The sequence below is a fragment of the Euprymna scolopes genome, chromosome 4, assembly GCF_053919585.1.
Source record: "Euprymna scolopes isolate OS-2025 chromosome 4, ASM5391958v1, whole genome shotgun sequence".
Classification (NCBI taxonomy): domain Eukaryota; kingdom Metazoa; phylum Mollusca; class Cephalopoda; order Sepiida; family Sepiolidae; genus Euprymna; species Euprymna scolopes.
Window position 1 is genome coordinate 156,501,211 of NC_136485.1, and position 17,030 is coordinate 156,518,240.

A 17,030-nucleotide genomic window follows, 5' to 3' on the forward strand; every position below is an offset into this window, starting at 1 on the left:
CGAGTTTGTATTTGTTTACAACAAAAAAACTTGCCTGTCATCAGCTTTCAAACCTTGTTTTCTAAAATAAACAACCGCCTGTCATTTCATCTCGAATTCTGTGTTTCAAAATAAACAGCCAGCTCACTCCAAACTCTGACCGTTACAACAATAAGTATCTCTTGACATACTTTTTCCTTTGTCTGTTCTAACCAAAGAGTCATTTGATCGTCCTATCTTTTCGTTCTTTTGGCTCTTTCTCTATAACGGCATATCAACTCCATAACTTGGTTACAAAGACATACATACATAGAAACACACGCATACAAACACACATCCACACAAACACACACACACACACACACATATATATATATATATAGTGAATAAATGACAAAAGACTATATTCCAAAGTTCATGATGTTAACCATCTTATAATTCAGCTTCTCTTCCAATATAATCATATCAAAACGCACTTTATTTCCTTTTGACGGATTGATTATTGCTACTTGATGAGATAAGGGCACAATAGATTCACTGATTGACATAATAATTAAGTGATTGATTTTGCGCTACGAAACAGATACTGTCAAGAATTGTAAAGGTCAACTGAATTAAAGGAATAAATTATAAGATGAACTTTAGAATATAATATTTTGTCATTTATTTACTATATTGTTCTGTAATTACATTGAGCTTCTTATATAAGGATTGGTATATATTATAAGAAAATATATTTCCACAGAAATATATATATATATATATATATATATATATATATATATATATATATATATATATACTAGCATGGGTACCGTACATTGCCTGGGTTGACATGAAGTTTCATTTGAAACACACCTGCTATACTAATCATTTTCATCATGGGTAACGTGGATACCCCCGCAACAATTTCAAAAATAAAAGAACCGATAAAAACATGTAAATATGATCGTTTCCAAAAAAAGTATTTGATACCCTCTCCACCAGATATTTCGGCAGAAGAGATCACTGTTATAAGAAAACTCACGATTTTGTGAACCTAAAAAAAATAACGTTTATAAACATTAATACGTGCATTTAGTTTTTATTTTGGTAAATGCATAGTTTAGCGGTGTAAATTATTTGGCAGACAAGAAAATATAAAAACTTTTTTTATATATACAAAACATTGTTAGACTCAAATAAAACCATAAAAAATTTTCATTTTTATTATTTTTTTTATCATTTATATTTATTATTCGAGGCCGCTGTGTTGCTTTTAAAATTTGGCCTTTTTAAGCTCTTTCATGAACTATGTTTTTGCCGCCATATTTTATTTTGTAATTGATATAATGGACTGATCCAACACCCCTCAAATGAATGGACTGTTACGTCTATAAAAAGACAAGCAAACTCTCCTCACGTGGGAGACAGAATTTAGTACTAAGCTGTCAATGGACGCTTAGAAATGTGTGTACCTTTTTACCTAAATAAACCCTTTCTGTACAACCCCAGTAATGACTTGTTATTCGTATAATCTACGATATAACAACTGGCGACGAAGAATTCGAACGAAACTCACTAAAAAAAACAAAGCGAAGGAAAAAGCACACAAGAAGATTAACAAGCAGAAAACAAAAGAAATCCAAAGAAGGAAGAGGAAAAAAGAACTTCGACAGAGCCAACATTTAAAAAGTAAGTGTTTCAGTCTGTTACGGTCCTAAAAAAAAAAAAGAGAAATTGACATTTTGAAGCGAACATTTTTTTTGAAAAGAACATTTAAAAAAAAAAGTGTCCATTTCAAGTTTTATTCGGCTGGAAGTATTTTTTTATCTCTTCGGAAGGACATTGTGCTTTTAATTCATTGAATTTATAGGACATATGAGTTAATCTTTTGTTTAATTGTGTGGTTTTGTAAAAAAAAAAAAAAAAAATTTTTTAACATGGAGCAATTAGCGGAATTCACTAGAACTATGCAATCGGCATTGTTTGCTCAACAAAAGCAAATGGAATTACTTCAGCAACAGCAATTGAAGCAAATCGAAATACTACAGAGTATTTTAACGCAGCAGAAAGACTGTCGTTTCACTCCTGAAGGAATAGCAAATTCTTTATCCGAATTTGTATACGAGCCGACAAATGGGTTAACTTTTCCGGCATATTTTCGGAGATACGAAAATATTTTTGCTAAGAGATTTCAGTCTTGGACAGACGAAGAGAAGATTATCCTTCCTCTTCAAAAACTTAGATCTCAGGAAAATACAAAGTATACGAATTTTATCCTGCCAAAGAAACCTGAAGAGATTTCTTTTAGTGAAACAATAAAAATATTGTCAAACATTTTCAGTGAACGAGATAGTCTATTCTATACACGTTATAAATGTTTAAATATCACGAAGCAGGAAGACTTTATTACTTATGCAGGGAAAGTGAATGCTCATTGTGAATCCTTTAAATTAAAAAACCTCAAAGAGGATATGTTTAAAAGTCTAATCTTTGTGCAAGGTTTAACAGCCTCTAAAGATAAGGATATTCGTTCAATTCCATTATGAACCAAGACACAGAAATAACGTTACAAAAAGTTACGGAAGAGTGTCAGTAACTGTTAAATTTAAAGCAGGACAATACAAGCATCGAAGGAAAAAATTTTGAAGAAAAAAATATGGAAAAAAAAATGGAAAGGGTGATGAAATGTGCACACGAAAAATCCTGTAAGACATGTGGGGGAAAAAACCACTTCACTAAAGATTGTTACTTTAAATACAAAATATGTAACAAATGTAATAAAAAAGGCCATAAATCAACGGTATGCAGGAAAGGAAAATACCGAAAAGCAGAAATAAAGACCATTGGTTCTAAAAATGAGTCTAGGTGTGATAAAAGAAAATATATTGAAATTAAAATTAATGGCTGTAATGTGAACTGTCTTCTAGATACGGGAAGCGACATAAGTATAATTGACGAAGTAACTTGGAAGAAAATTGGGTTTCCAAAGTTACAAAATACAAAAAAAAATTGCCAGAAGTGTGTCTGGAAATAAACTAAAATTTAAGGGTGAATTTTTTACCAATGTGTCTCTAAAGGAGAATGCTGTGAAAACCAAGTTATATGTTGTACCGGGGAAAAATTCTAATTTGTTTGGTATAGACTTAATGATTCTTTTTAATTTATAGGGAAAACCCATAAGCTCATTTTGCAATAAAGTAAGTCTGGCGGGTTTAGAAAAGTCTAAACTACCAGGAAAGTTTATTGACGAATTAAAAAAAGACTTTAAAGAGGTATTCTCTGAAGGTTTGGGTTGCTGCACGAAAACGGAGGTGAAATTTGAACTAAAGGATGAAGCTAAACCAGTTTTCAAACCCAAAAGAAAGGTTCCATATTCAGCATTAGAAACTATAGAGAAAGAATTAAAGAGACTTCAAGATATTGGAGTAATAGAAAAAGTGGACTACTCTGAATGGGCTTCACCCACGGTTTACGTTAAGAAGAAAAATAATAAAATCAGGGTATGCGCGGACTTTTCGACAGGTCTAAATGATTGTCTCAAGGAGCATAACTACCCGCTTCCTACCCCAGAGGAAATTTTTTCAAAGTTAAGCGGAGGAAAATTTTTTACAAAAATTGATTTGTCTGAAGCGTATTGGCAAGTAAAAGTCCAGGAAGATTGTGCTAAGTACCTGACATTAAATACCAATAAGGGACTATTTTCACTAAAACGTTTGCCTTTTGGTTTAAAAGTAGCCCCAAATTTGTTCCAGCAAATTATGGATACAATACTAGCAGGTTTGGATTTTGCTATGGCTTATCTAGATGACATCCTTTTAAGAAGTAAAAATGTGGAAGAGCATAAGATCCACATTGGCAAAGTATTCGAGAGAATATCAAACTATGGATTGAAAGTGGCTCTCGAAAAATGTAATTTTGGGATGGACAAAATTGAATATTTGGGACAAGTGATTGATCGAAATGGTAGAAAACCTAATCCTAATAGGACTGAAGCAATCAAAAACATGCCTAGACCAGAAAATATAGTGCAGCTACAGTCATTTTTGGGACTAGCAAATTATTATAATTCTTATATCCCAAATATGCATGAACTAAGAGCACCTTTAAACGAATTATTGAAAAAGAATAAAAAATGGCTCTGGACAAAAGAATGTGATGAAGCATTCCTAAAGATTAAAAAATGTTTGTTATCGGATTTAGCACTAGCTCACTACGATCCGAAAAAAGAATTAATTGTAGCAGCAGATGCGAGCGAATACGGTTTAGGTGCTGTGCTACTACACAGACTCAAAGATGGATCGACTAAACCAATTATTCATGCCTCAAGGGTTTTGCTACCCGCAGAAAAAAATTATAGTCAGATAGAAAAAGAAGGGCTGGCAATTGTATACGCCATGAGGAAATTTCATAGGTTCATCCATGGAAGATTTTTTATATTGGAAACGGACCACAAACCTTTGTTATCGATTTTTGGTTCCAAAAAAGGAGTTCCTACTCATACAGCTAATAGGTTACAAAGATGGAGCATGATTCTGTTAAACTACAATTTTAAAATGAAACACCTAGCATCCAGCAAAATTGCACATGCAGATGGTTTGTCCAGGTTGATCCCAAATAAAACTGAATTACTTGAAGAAACTGTTATAGCTGCACTAAAAGAAGAAAATGAACTAACAGATATATTAATAAATACTGTTAGGGAACTTCCGGTAACACTTGAGGAAATAAAGAAAGCAGCAAGAACAGATGAATACATTAACAAGATAAAAAAACAAGTGGGACAAAAAGAAAAGAAGAGGAAAGGATTAACAGTTTTTCCATTTTCAAAGTGCGATGAAACTCTAATGTACGCAGATAGAGTGGTAATACCTCAAGTATTACAGAAGAGAATTTTAAAAGAATTCCACATGGGACATCCTGGAATCTCCAGAATGAAAGCACTAATGAGAGCATATACGTACTGGCCTGGAATGGATCAGGACATAGAAAAAATGATAAAATTATGTAAGGGTTGCCAACTAGCAGCAAAAGCGCCGCCCACTAAGACGCAACCTTGGCCTAAAACAGATATACCATGGACGCGGATCCATATAGATTACGCAGGACCTCTAAAAGGATATTATTACCTGGTAATAGTAGATAGCATGTCGAAATGGCCAGAAATTTTGAAATTCGAACATCCTACAGCGGCAAACACAATAAAGGCGTTGGACGAGGTATTTGGGCGTTTTGGCGTACCAAAAACAATTGTTAGTGATAATGGCACCATGTTCAAAGGTCAAGAATTTAAGATCTACTGTGAGTCACTGGCCATAGAGCATGTCACAACACCAACTTATAGCCCTCGATCTAACGGACAAGCTGAAAGATTTGTCGATACTTTTAAACGAGCGTTAAAAAAGAACGATAACATCGACACTGAAGAAAAAAGTCTTCAGAAATTTTTAGCAGTGTACAGGATAATGCCTAATCCGAATACAAATGCAAATTTATCCCCAGCGGAAATAATGTTTGCCAGAAAAGTGCGCTCTGTGTTCGACCGGTTAATTCCGAGTAAAAAAGTTTAAAAAAATGTAAAAGATAATGGACGATACAGGATATACAAGGACGGGGATAAAGTTTTTTTCAACAATTATCGGGCAGGGAAGAGTTTTTGGGAAGAAGGCATAATCTCAAAAAGAATTGGAAGAATGGTCTACATTATAAAAGGTCAGACATTTTCCCACAAAAAACATATAAACCAACTCAGACCCCGATATATTGAAATAGTTAAAAACAATGAAGTACCGATGGAAGTACTGTATGACATTTTTCACATAGAGCCTCCAAAAAAGGAAGCACCAGTAACTGAAAATACAAGTCACTCTCCAAAATCCAAAAATTCGCAAACGCAAATTTTAAGGAGAAGTGAAAGAAAAAGAAAAAGAACTGAATTTTTTGGACAAAGTCAAAAAAGAAAAAAATGGTGAAGCGAAATTCTAGGGAAGAATTTAGCTTGGGAGGAAGGTGATGTAATGGACTGATCCAACACCCCTCAAATGAATGGACTGTTACGTCTATAAAAAGACAAGCAAACTCTCCTCACGTGGGAGACAGAATTTAGTACTAAGCTGTCAATGGACGCTTAGAAATGTGTGTACCTTTTTACATAAATAAACCCTTTCTGTACAACCCCAGTAATGACTTGTTATTCATATAATCTACGATATAACAGTAATAAAAGAGCGTAAAAAGACCAAATTTGGCCTTAAAAAAGCCAATCTGCCAAACCTAAAAAAAGGTAAAATTTTATAACGTATAAGGCGTGAACATTTAGTCTAATAAAAAATGATTAAAATGAGTTTTTTTTTTGTTTTATTTCAGCCTTTGGGTCTAATAATGTTTTATATAAAATAAATAGTTTTTATACTTTTATTATCTATCAAAGAATTTACGCCACTAAACTGCACATTTACGTTTATTTTTTGTAAGGGCATTTTTTTACTGGCTTTTTTTTTTGTAAGTAAAGGAAATTTTAGATTTGCTTTTTTAGGGGGGGGGCTTTTCGATTTGCTTTTTATTTATTTTATGTTTCTAATTTAATCCCTCCCCCCCAAAAAAAAAAAATTGAATTCATCGTATTTTCGGCTTTGTTTTGTTTATTAAATTGTTAGGTGAAAGTAGAGAATGGTCTCATAAAAAATAATTAAATTTATCGTTATTTTATGTTTCCAGTGTTATTCCCCACCCCAGTTTTCCCTCCCCCTCAAGCGCCAAACTTTAAAAAAAAAATGCTAAAGGTGAAATGTCTCGTTGAACGCTTGGTGGCCAAAAAGCGGGTTCCTATTTTACGTTAAATTTATATAGAAAAGTGATCCCCTGCTCTAACATGTTATTTTTTTTTTTTAATTTCTTCTCTCATAATATTTATAAAGGCTGTTTAAACGTATTAGGTTGAAAAGAAGTAGATCTCCATTTTTTTATGGGTTAAACGCCACTGGGTCACGTCGTATAAAGTTACCTTTTTAATTAGAAAATTAAGTTTGTAATCGATAAAATTAACGCGAAAAAAGAAAACAAGTCTAAATTGTGGAATTTAGAGGGGGTCAGTAGATCTTGAATTACGTGGTAAAAATTTACCGATTTCTATATTGTCGTAAGGAATAAAATAAAACAAACAACTGAATTTTTTTCAGTTTTTTCGTAAGTGTTTTTTTGTTTAATATTTAAAAAAAAATAAAATAAAAGCCAAACATTTTGTCTATCTACACGGAATTATTTTTCCAGCTCGAAACTTAATGAAATTACCAAATGATATTTGTTTTTTTATTGATAGCATCTAGAGGCAAATAACTCTAAAAAATGTTTAAAAAAAAAAAAAGGTCGCCGTTGGAAATATTAATTTCCAAATAAATTAAATAAAATATATTATCAACATAATTGTTGTTTAAAATTGTTTAAATAACAATTTTAAATAGAATACTTAAAATAATCCTCTTGCTAAAAACATTAACTAAGATACCGCTATTTAGTAAAATAAATTCTTCTTAATGTTATATGCAAATAAGGTGATCTCTTAATTGTATATTTTTTCCAAGTACATATAGAAATAAATGAAAGATTAAAGTAAGATACGTTTTATATATGTTAATCAAATTGTGAACAAACAAACAAACAAACAAACAAACAAACAAACAAAGAGACATAAGTCCAGTTCAAACAGTCAGAAGTCTATAGAAGCTAGAAGTAACGTTAATAAAGAAATAGCGATAGCTAAGAGGGAATTTACTGAAACCACTAAAAAACGCATCGAAGCACAAAAATTAGGAACGCGTGACTTCTGGAAAATCTATAACAGTGTAGTAAATAATGGGCAATCAACAATTCCCCCACTAGCCAATAATTACGAGGTTGTTTGCTCAGCAACCGACAAGGCTAATATGCTTGCCAGCTGGTTTGCCTCAAACTCCACACTGGACCCTTCCAACCACCCCTGTCTGACTTCCCTTTGCGGACAGACGCCACGCTAGACAATCTAAAAATCACCCCTGCTCAGGTGCATGCTATCATAAAAAACCTTAACACTTCAAAAGCATGTGGACCTGATCTCATCCCAGCTGTGCTATTAAAAAAAGTGCCCAGCCGAAGTAGCTCCAGTTCTCTCCAAACTCTACAAAAAATGCCTTAATGAATCTTGCTTTCCGGGCTGTTAGAAAACTGTTTCTGTGGTACCAGCATTCAAGAATTCTGGCGAAAGAACTGACCCATCAAATTATCGCCCCATTAACCTCCTCCCACTTTTCGCCAAAATATTTGAGACCATAATTAACCGTGCTCTAGTCCATCACCTTACAGATGCTAAACTTCTGACTGACAAACAATATGGATTTAGACAAGACAGCAGACATCCTTACTGTAATCTCTGCATATATATACTATTCACTGGACAAAGTGGGTGAGGACAGAGCGGTAGCTCTAGATATATCTAATGGTTTTGACAGGGTATGGCATGAAGGTCTCCTCAGGAGAATTAGATCATACGGTATCACTGGTAGAATACTTAACATAATTAAATCCTTCTTAGATAAGAGAAAAATCCAGGTTGTCCTCGACGGTCGTACATCTAAACAATGTGACATAAATGCGGGAGTGCCTCTGGGGTCTATCCTTAGACCTCTATTGTTCCTAATATTCATTAATGACCTTCCCGACAAAATTGCCTCTGAGATGGGTATATATGCTGATGACACCACACTCTATAACAGGCATGACAAAAAAACAAATGAACATATATCTAAAGAAATGGCAAAAACGCTAGAGGATGACCTCCAATCTGTAGTGGAATGGGGACAAAAATGGATGGTCACATTCAATGGTGCGAAGACTAAACTGATTTCCTTCAATAATTACAAGAAACGTTCTCTGCCACCAATAGCAATGGCCAGTGACTCTTTATCTGAGACTACATCTTTCAAACTGCTTGGCCTAACGTTTACAGTTCTTGCGAAGAAGGTAGGCTCTCTCTACCGTGCTAGAAAACTACTAACACCCGAAAGTATCCTGTACCTCTATAAGGCCACCGTTCGCCCCTGTATGGAGTATTGCTGTCATATTTGGGCTGGTGCATCTGCTACTAGTCTCTCGCCCCTAGACAAGGTTCAAAAGAGAGTCGTCAATCTGATAGGCCCTGAACTGGCATCTAAGCTTCAGCCTCTGTCCCATCGACGAAATGTTGCATCCCTCTGCCTGTTCTACAAATATTTTAGTGGTGAATGCTCTGGCGAACTGCAGACACTTGTGCCCCCATGACGTAGACACCTTTGACAAACCCGACAGGCAGCTAAATCCCACCTCACACATAGATCCCTAGATGTAAAAGACCCTTCTACTCCAATAGTTTCTTCCCCAGAACCGATAAACTCTGGAATTCCATTCCAGGTCCCTGCTTCCCCAACTGTACTGACATGCAGAAGTTCAAGTGTAACATGAACCGACATCTTGCTGCCCAAATCCCAACAGTAGTTGTTGCCCCTGATAGTAGCCCCCTACACCAAAGTGGCAATGTGTCTTGTTTTGGTTGAAAATGTAATAAAAACAAAAAAAAAACAAAAAACGAATTTATATATATATATGTGTCCACTCGTATGTGTACATATATACAAATATATAGGTGTACAATTTCGCGTTTGCACTCTTCTGTCTCTTTCTTCGCCATAAACCACAAGAATGTTATATGCGGATATTATTCTATATTCTCTCTCATTGATAATCTTGTCTCTGTAGGGGCGCACATTTACTGAACGTCTTCTTTTAATTGATCATTATCGATTTCTCAACATGCTATACTAGCAGTGTCAGAAACCGACATTAAAAATGCGTGATAAAAAATTGAATAATTCGACCTCCTATCTTTCCAAGCTTATAACTACTTGAAAAATGTAATTCAAACCATATTTTTCTCAATTCATGGAGCAAAGAACGAATTTAAAAAAATAGCAGGTTTAATAGCAAATTATGCAATATTTGTTTTTTTTTTAATCGGTTTTCTTTAAAAAAGATTTAAAGAAAATCAACGAATGCTAACTTGCTTCGATAAAATATATGCATATATAAATCCCCCCAAATCACTTACATATAAAAAATACTATTCAATGGGTACGAGGGGCGTGCAATAAGTAATGCCCCTGACTCACTTCCAGTTGTCTGATCTAGCTGAAATTTTGTATGTGCAATTATTTATATCTCTACGGGTTATGTGGCAAATTACAGCTTTGAACTAATTGTAGTTTCTGTTTTACAGGTGTTTGAACTGAGTCAGGTGTGAAATGGAGTCTGTTGAATGTCGAGCAGTGATCCGGTTTTTGTATTTGAAAGGACGCACAACACAGGAGGCTTTTGATGAAATGAAAGAAACTTATCGTGATAATGCCCCATCATATGACCGTGTAAAACGCTGGCATCGTGAATTCATACATGGCTGGAAGTCTGTGGAAACAGCTCTCAGACCTGGTCGCCCCGCTTCTGCCATTGATGAGGCATCTATCCGTCAAGTAGAGGCTGCCATTTTGGAAGATCGGCGCACTACTATTCGCCAAATAGCCCAAGATGTCAAGATTAGTACAGGGTCTGTGGAAACTATCATTCATGACCATTTGCATATGCATAAGGTGTCTACCAGATGGATTCCTAGGTTGCTCACACTATTCCAGAAGCGAGAATGCGTCGAGTGCTCGAGAATGAATTTGGAGATGTGCCAAGAAGATTAGTCAGTTTTTCAAAAGACTGATTACACAGGATGAAACCTGGGTCCATCACTATGATCCAGAGACCAAACCTCAGTAAATGCAGTGGAAGCACTTGGACTCACCACCCCCAAAGAAGGCAAGGGTGCAGCCCTCCGCTGGTAAGGTCATGCTCACAATCTTCTGGGACCAGGTCGGAGTAGTGATGACAGATTTCCTGACAAAGGTTACCACAATTACAGGAGCCTTATTATGCTTCACTTTTGAGGAAATTAAGGGAAGCTATCAAAATCAAGAGGCGGAGCAAGCTCAGCAAAGGTATTCTCCTCCTGCAGAACAACGCTCCAGTCCACAACTCACATGTCGCCAGATCAGAAACACGGGCGTGCGGTTATGAAATCCTCACCCATCCTCCCTACTCTTCTGACCTTGCATCCTCTGACTTTCACCTCTTCCCAGCCATGAAGTTTTTTTTTGAAAGGAAAGCGTTTCCCAGATGACGCAGCCTTGATTTCTGAAGTCACGTCGTGGTGTGAGGACCAACCTGGGGTGTTCTACAAAAACAGTCTCCAGAGCTGCATCAAACGATGGGAGAAATGCATAACTCTGGGTGGTTTCTATGTAGAGAAAGACTAATAACTGCGCCATTTCGTTGCTCTACTGCCATGGGAAATGGGTAAGGGGCATTACTTATTGCACGCCCCTCGTACTTCCATTCCTCATTGTTAAGAATTTATCCATATTTATATTTTAAATTCCATGTATTTTTTAAATAAAAGAATTTAAAACAACTATTTGAAAAGCCGCCATTACGTAAGCATTACATAAGCTGTGTTTGTTCTTGTTTTGAACAACGGGTGGACAGAAAGACGTAAAAACCACAGCTTTGCGTTAGCCGTCTTGTCCTGTGCGTGAAGAAATATGTGTCCGCATCAATGAAAATAGTCACATTTTACTTATAAGTTTGTGCCTTAAAAAAAAAAAACAGTCGATGAATTATTTTTTCTTTTCTCAAAGAAATACATGAATTTTTTATTTAATATATTTTAATTCTTCTTTATCGAGTGAAATTTATAAATATCTTGAAAAGAAAACATTGAATGAAATAGAAAAAATGTCGTCAATGTACACTATTTACTTGACAATCTAAGCATAACATAAGCTTCCACTTAAAACAAAAAAATCAACGTTTTTTTTTAAATAAGGGTGTTACACTTTGGACTTTACAGGTAAATTTAAAAAAAACACTTCTTTTTTTTGTTTTAAATTAGAATATTTTATTTATTGATCTTTTATCTTTAATTTATCATATATAAAACTTTGGTGAGTAAATTAATTATTTAAATTTTAATAGACATTTCAAAATGGGGAGATGTGAATAAAAAAAACGTCTGTCTAAAATAGTATATTTGGATTATTGAAAGGAGCATAAAATTTTACATTGATCCTGAAAATATCGTAAAAATTAAACAATTAGAAAAATTGTGATAGATTTTTAAAGTTTAAACATTGAAAACTATTTAACTCGTAAAATTCAATTGATTTCATTACGTAACAAAATGGTTGCATGAAGGTGCGCCGTCTCTTTGTAAACACTGTTTGTTTGTTTTTTAAAATAAAATTTCTATTATATTTTAAACAACTTTAATAGTTTATTTTGGAAGCATGCTCAATAAAGAAATTAAACAACCCACTTTAAAAAGAGAAATTACGAGTTTTTTTTAAATATTTTATTCGCAGTTTTGTGTTAGGGGTGTCAAAAATTCCCCCCAAATTCTGATACATCTAGTGCTATACAAGCTGATTGGTTTTTATTTTGTTGAGATTGTCTTACTCCACGTGATGACGCTATCGACTCATGTGAATGGGATTCGTGCATTGGCTGATTGTCACATTACACTCTCTTTAACTCCACATAAACAGGCGGGTGTGGTTCTCGCATATGTAGAAAGGGCGAATATGTGTAGCTATATACGTCTGCGTGTGTCAATGTGAAAGAGTGTCGAAAAAAGTTGTTAAATATTGGGCGTGCTTTTTTTGTTCATGTCAGGGAAGAACCATTTAGTGCAGTTGTTCAAGTCACGGAAATGAAGTTGTCGAATCGGGTTCAAGATCGTGTGTTGACCATTATGCTCACTTATCAGATAAAAAAAAACTTAGGAAGTTATGGATTTTATTAATTCTTTGCAGCTATGGGTTAAATAATGTTACTGAATTATTTGTCCCAGGGATTTCGGAATTTCTGTCAAAGATAAAAAGTAGTATCTCCTTTGTTAATCGCAGGAGGTCATCCATACAGACATTACTTCCTCTTGCGAAAGGAGGATTCAGTTCATTGCTGATCGCCTGAATAACTCGCATTAGGAATTCTTTCGAGGCCAATCATTGCAGATTTGCACCCGTGAACATCACAAGAGCATATTGATGATTTCAAGGCAACTGGATCTATAATCATGTGTTATAAATAGCATAAGTTAAATTATCTGGCACAGAGGTGTTCTGGCTTTTTGCTAAGATAAAAATTAGTATGAGTGGATTCAGTATATATATATATATATATATATATATATATATATATATATATATATAGAACACACACACACACACACACACACACACACACACACACACACACACATATATATATATATATATATATATATATATATATATATAAATGTGTGTATATGTCTGTGAATTTTCCAAGTGGTAAACCGGCATATGCAAGTGCTAAGTATTCGATATCTTGAACTTAATATCCCTTGGAATTTGCATTTTTTCGCTTATAAATTATTGAAAGCTTCTTTAGTTTATATTATTAAATAAAAAAACACCATATAAGATTTGTTAAACGGACTCTTTATTAGCGCATATAACAGAGATGTCGATCAATGAGATTCTCTTTAAAGTGCAATATTGATAACCATTAAAACTGTTTAATACAATAAAATCATTTCGTTAATCTTCTTACTTCACCATTGTTTGTGAAAAGACTTCGGGTGTAAAGATCGTTAGTTCATTTCTTCAAGCATTGTAACCTCGTAACGAAATTAATGGAACTTCTGCACTATAATGTTGCAATGAACACCGCCATTTCTCAGCTCACTCGTTCTCTCAGCGGACAAAAATGAACTGGCTACCTATCTCAATTAGTCTTTTTAAAGTTGATGTTTTCCTCATATTCAAATAAACGCCACCCATAAAAAAATCCAACTACAAATATGGGTTCTTTTTCACTTAAAAACAAACGTGCGAAACAGATATACTGCGTCGTTATTTTTAAAACAATGTGTCTAAAAAACGCTGTTTGTATTCTTCTTTGGTTTCATTAATGTCAGCATGCCTTTGCGGCTTCACACACAGTTCCCAAGCAATTGGATCTTTACAATATGATTCTTTGCACCTCTGCTTCAAGTTTTCCAAAATACAATAACTACACGTTATTTCACATTCAATTTTTTGTTTATTTCGGCTAAAAATGGGATCGCGTCTGGTGCCGTATATTTTAGAGTTTATAATGTCATCCGCTAAATCGTGTGTAGACTTTGCTGTCAGATCCCCTCTTGAGAGGCTGACAACACCAAGCAATATAAACCAGATAATACGCATCATCCTGTCAAAAAAAAAAAACAAATAAAAAAAACAAAAAAAAAAAAAAGAAAAGAAAAAGAAAAAAAAAAGAAAGATACATGAATAAGATTTATATTGAATACATAACAGTACAGGGTGGCCCACTTAAAAGTAGCCCAGAAAAAATGTAGTAGAGAAGAGAAACATTCTTTTATTGTTTTAATTACCTATAGCATCATTTTAATTACCTGTTGCATCATTTTAATTACCTGTGGCATCATTTTAATTACCTGTTGCATCATTTTAATTACCTATGGCATCATTTTAATTACCTGTTACATCATTTTAATTACCTATGGCATCATTTTAATTACCTGTTGCATCATTTTAATTACCTATAGCATCATTTTAATTACCTGTTGTATCATTTTAATTACCTATGGCATCATTTTAATTACCTGTTGAATCATTTAAATTACCTGTTGCATCATTTTAATTACCTGTTGCATCATTTTAATTACCTATAGCATCATTTTAATTACCTGTTTCATCATTTTAATTACCTGTTGCATCATTTTAATTACCTATGGCATCATTTTAATTACCTGTTGCATCATTTTAATTACCTGTTGCATCATTTTAATTACCTATGGCATCATTTTAATTACCTGTTGCATCATTTTAATTACCTGTTGCATCATTTTAATTACCTGTAGTGTTATAAAAGATGCTGAAAGTGCTCTCTGGTGGCATCTATGCATTTCTGAGCGCGTTTAATAATTTTGCAGATACTGTCCGTAGATCTTATCTAGAGATTCTCCTGATGGCGTTGGTAATGTTCTCCTTTAGTTGGTCTAGATTGCGAGAATTATTTGAATACACTTTTTGTTTAAAGTCTCCCAAAGGTAAAAATCACATGATGACAAGTCCGGGGAAAGTGGTGGCCATAACCCTTTGCTTATTGTTCTCTCTTCCGTAAACATGTCATGAACACGTGTCAATGATATGTGAGAAATGTGGCTTGTAGCGCCATGTTGTTGGAAAAAGAATTGCATTTTGACTTGTGGTGTCAGTTGGTCATTAAGAGAAAGATTAGAAAGGTCGGCCTACTAAGTGGGCCATCCTGTATAAACATTCACTTTTTCTTTTTTTCAACTCGTAAAATTCAACTAAACCCAGACTTGTTTTACATATAATTCTGCAAAAGATGTGAGGCAAGGCGCACTATCACACATACATAAAGGACACAAACGGACATATACAATCTAGTAGGAAAAAAATTATTACTGAATCCGACAAGCTACAGTGTTCTTACGAACGCTTTGAGTTTTGCGATGACCATGTGCTTTAAGGGGCTATATTACTTTCTTTCTCCTTCAAGATTAAAATATACTCTTAATTTTTAAACCAATATTTTTTTACCACAATATTTGTGATTTGAGTTAATTTATGCTTCCAATCATTATTATTATTATTATTATTATTATTATTATTATTATTATTATTAATATTATTATTAATATTATTATTATTATTATTTTTATTATTATTATTATAATTATTATTATTATTGTTATTTTTATTATTGTCATTATTATTATTATTATTATTATTATTATTATTATTATAATTATTATTATTATTGTTATTTTTATTATTGTCATTATTATTATTATTATTATTATTATTATTATTATTATTATTACTAGCCATTATTATTTATTATTATTATTATTGATTATTATTATTATTGTTATTTTATAATTATTGATTATTATTATTATTATTATTGTTATTTTTATTATTATTTATTATTATTATTATTGTTATTTTTATTATTATCATTATTATTATTATTATTACTAGCCATTATTATTTATTATTATTATTATTATTGATTATTATTATTATTATTATTGTTATTTTATAATTATTGATTATTATTATTATTATTATTATTATTGTTATTTTTATTATTATCATTATTATTATTATTATTATTATTATTATTATTATTATTATTACTGGCCATTATTATTATTATTATTATTATTATTATTATTATTATTATTATTATTATTATTATTATTATTCTATTAGGCTGCTGAGAATGTGGTAGGGCTTTTGGAGACAAGTATGGCTCAATAGAAAACGGTGCTGACAGCAAACAGAGAGGAGATGGGAGAGGTTGGCATTAAACGTGGAATATTTCAAGGAGATTCGTTATCGCTACTTCTTTTTGTAATGATAATGATGCCACTGAGCATCCTCTTGAAGAGAGAAAAATTGGGGTATAACTTTGGATCTGGTGACAGACGCCTCAACCATCTACTGTTTATGGATGATTTGAAAATATTCGGTAGAAATGAAAAGGAAATGGAGAGACTGGTAGAACTTGTGGGGATGTACTCAGAAGACATTGGGATGGAGTTTGGGATTAGTAAATGTACGGTGCTGGTGATGAAAAGAGGAGTAAAGGTTCATTCGAATGGAATAGTGCTGCCAAATGGAGAAATCATGAAAGAAATAGAAGATACAGAGTATAAGTATTTGGGAGTGTTGGAGGGTCTAGGCATCATGAACAGAGAAATGAAGAAGAAAGTCAGAAAGGAGTATCTTAGAAGAATGAAACTAATTGCAAAGTCGAAACTGTATGGAGGAAACCTAATGAAAGCAGTAAATGCTTGGGCAGTCAATGTTTTGAGATACAATGTGGGAATTTTAGAATGGTTTGACCAGGATTTGCATGCCATGGATATCAAAACAAAAAAAGTT

At 33.4% G+C, this 17,030-nt stretch overlaps 1 protein-coding gene across 2 annotated transcripts in view; it reads right to left on the minus strand.

The window, feature by feature from the left end:
- Window positions 1-13,523: 13,523 nt before the first annotated feature.
- Window positions 13,524-17,030, minus strand: part of LOC145269839 (uncharacterized) — a 24,401-nt gene continuing 20,894 nt past the window's right edge. For both annotated transcript variants that reach the window (XR_013865265.1, XM_080125560.1), the window contains exon 2: window positions 13,524-14,298. Coding sequence is in view for 1 of the 2 variants with exons in the window: in XM_080125560.1 (XP_079981686.1) it covers window positions 13,965-14,298 (334 nt within the window). In the remaining variant the exon portion in view is untranslated. The remainder of the gene's footprint in view (window positions 14,299-17,030) is intronic.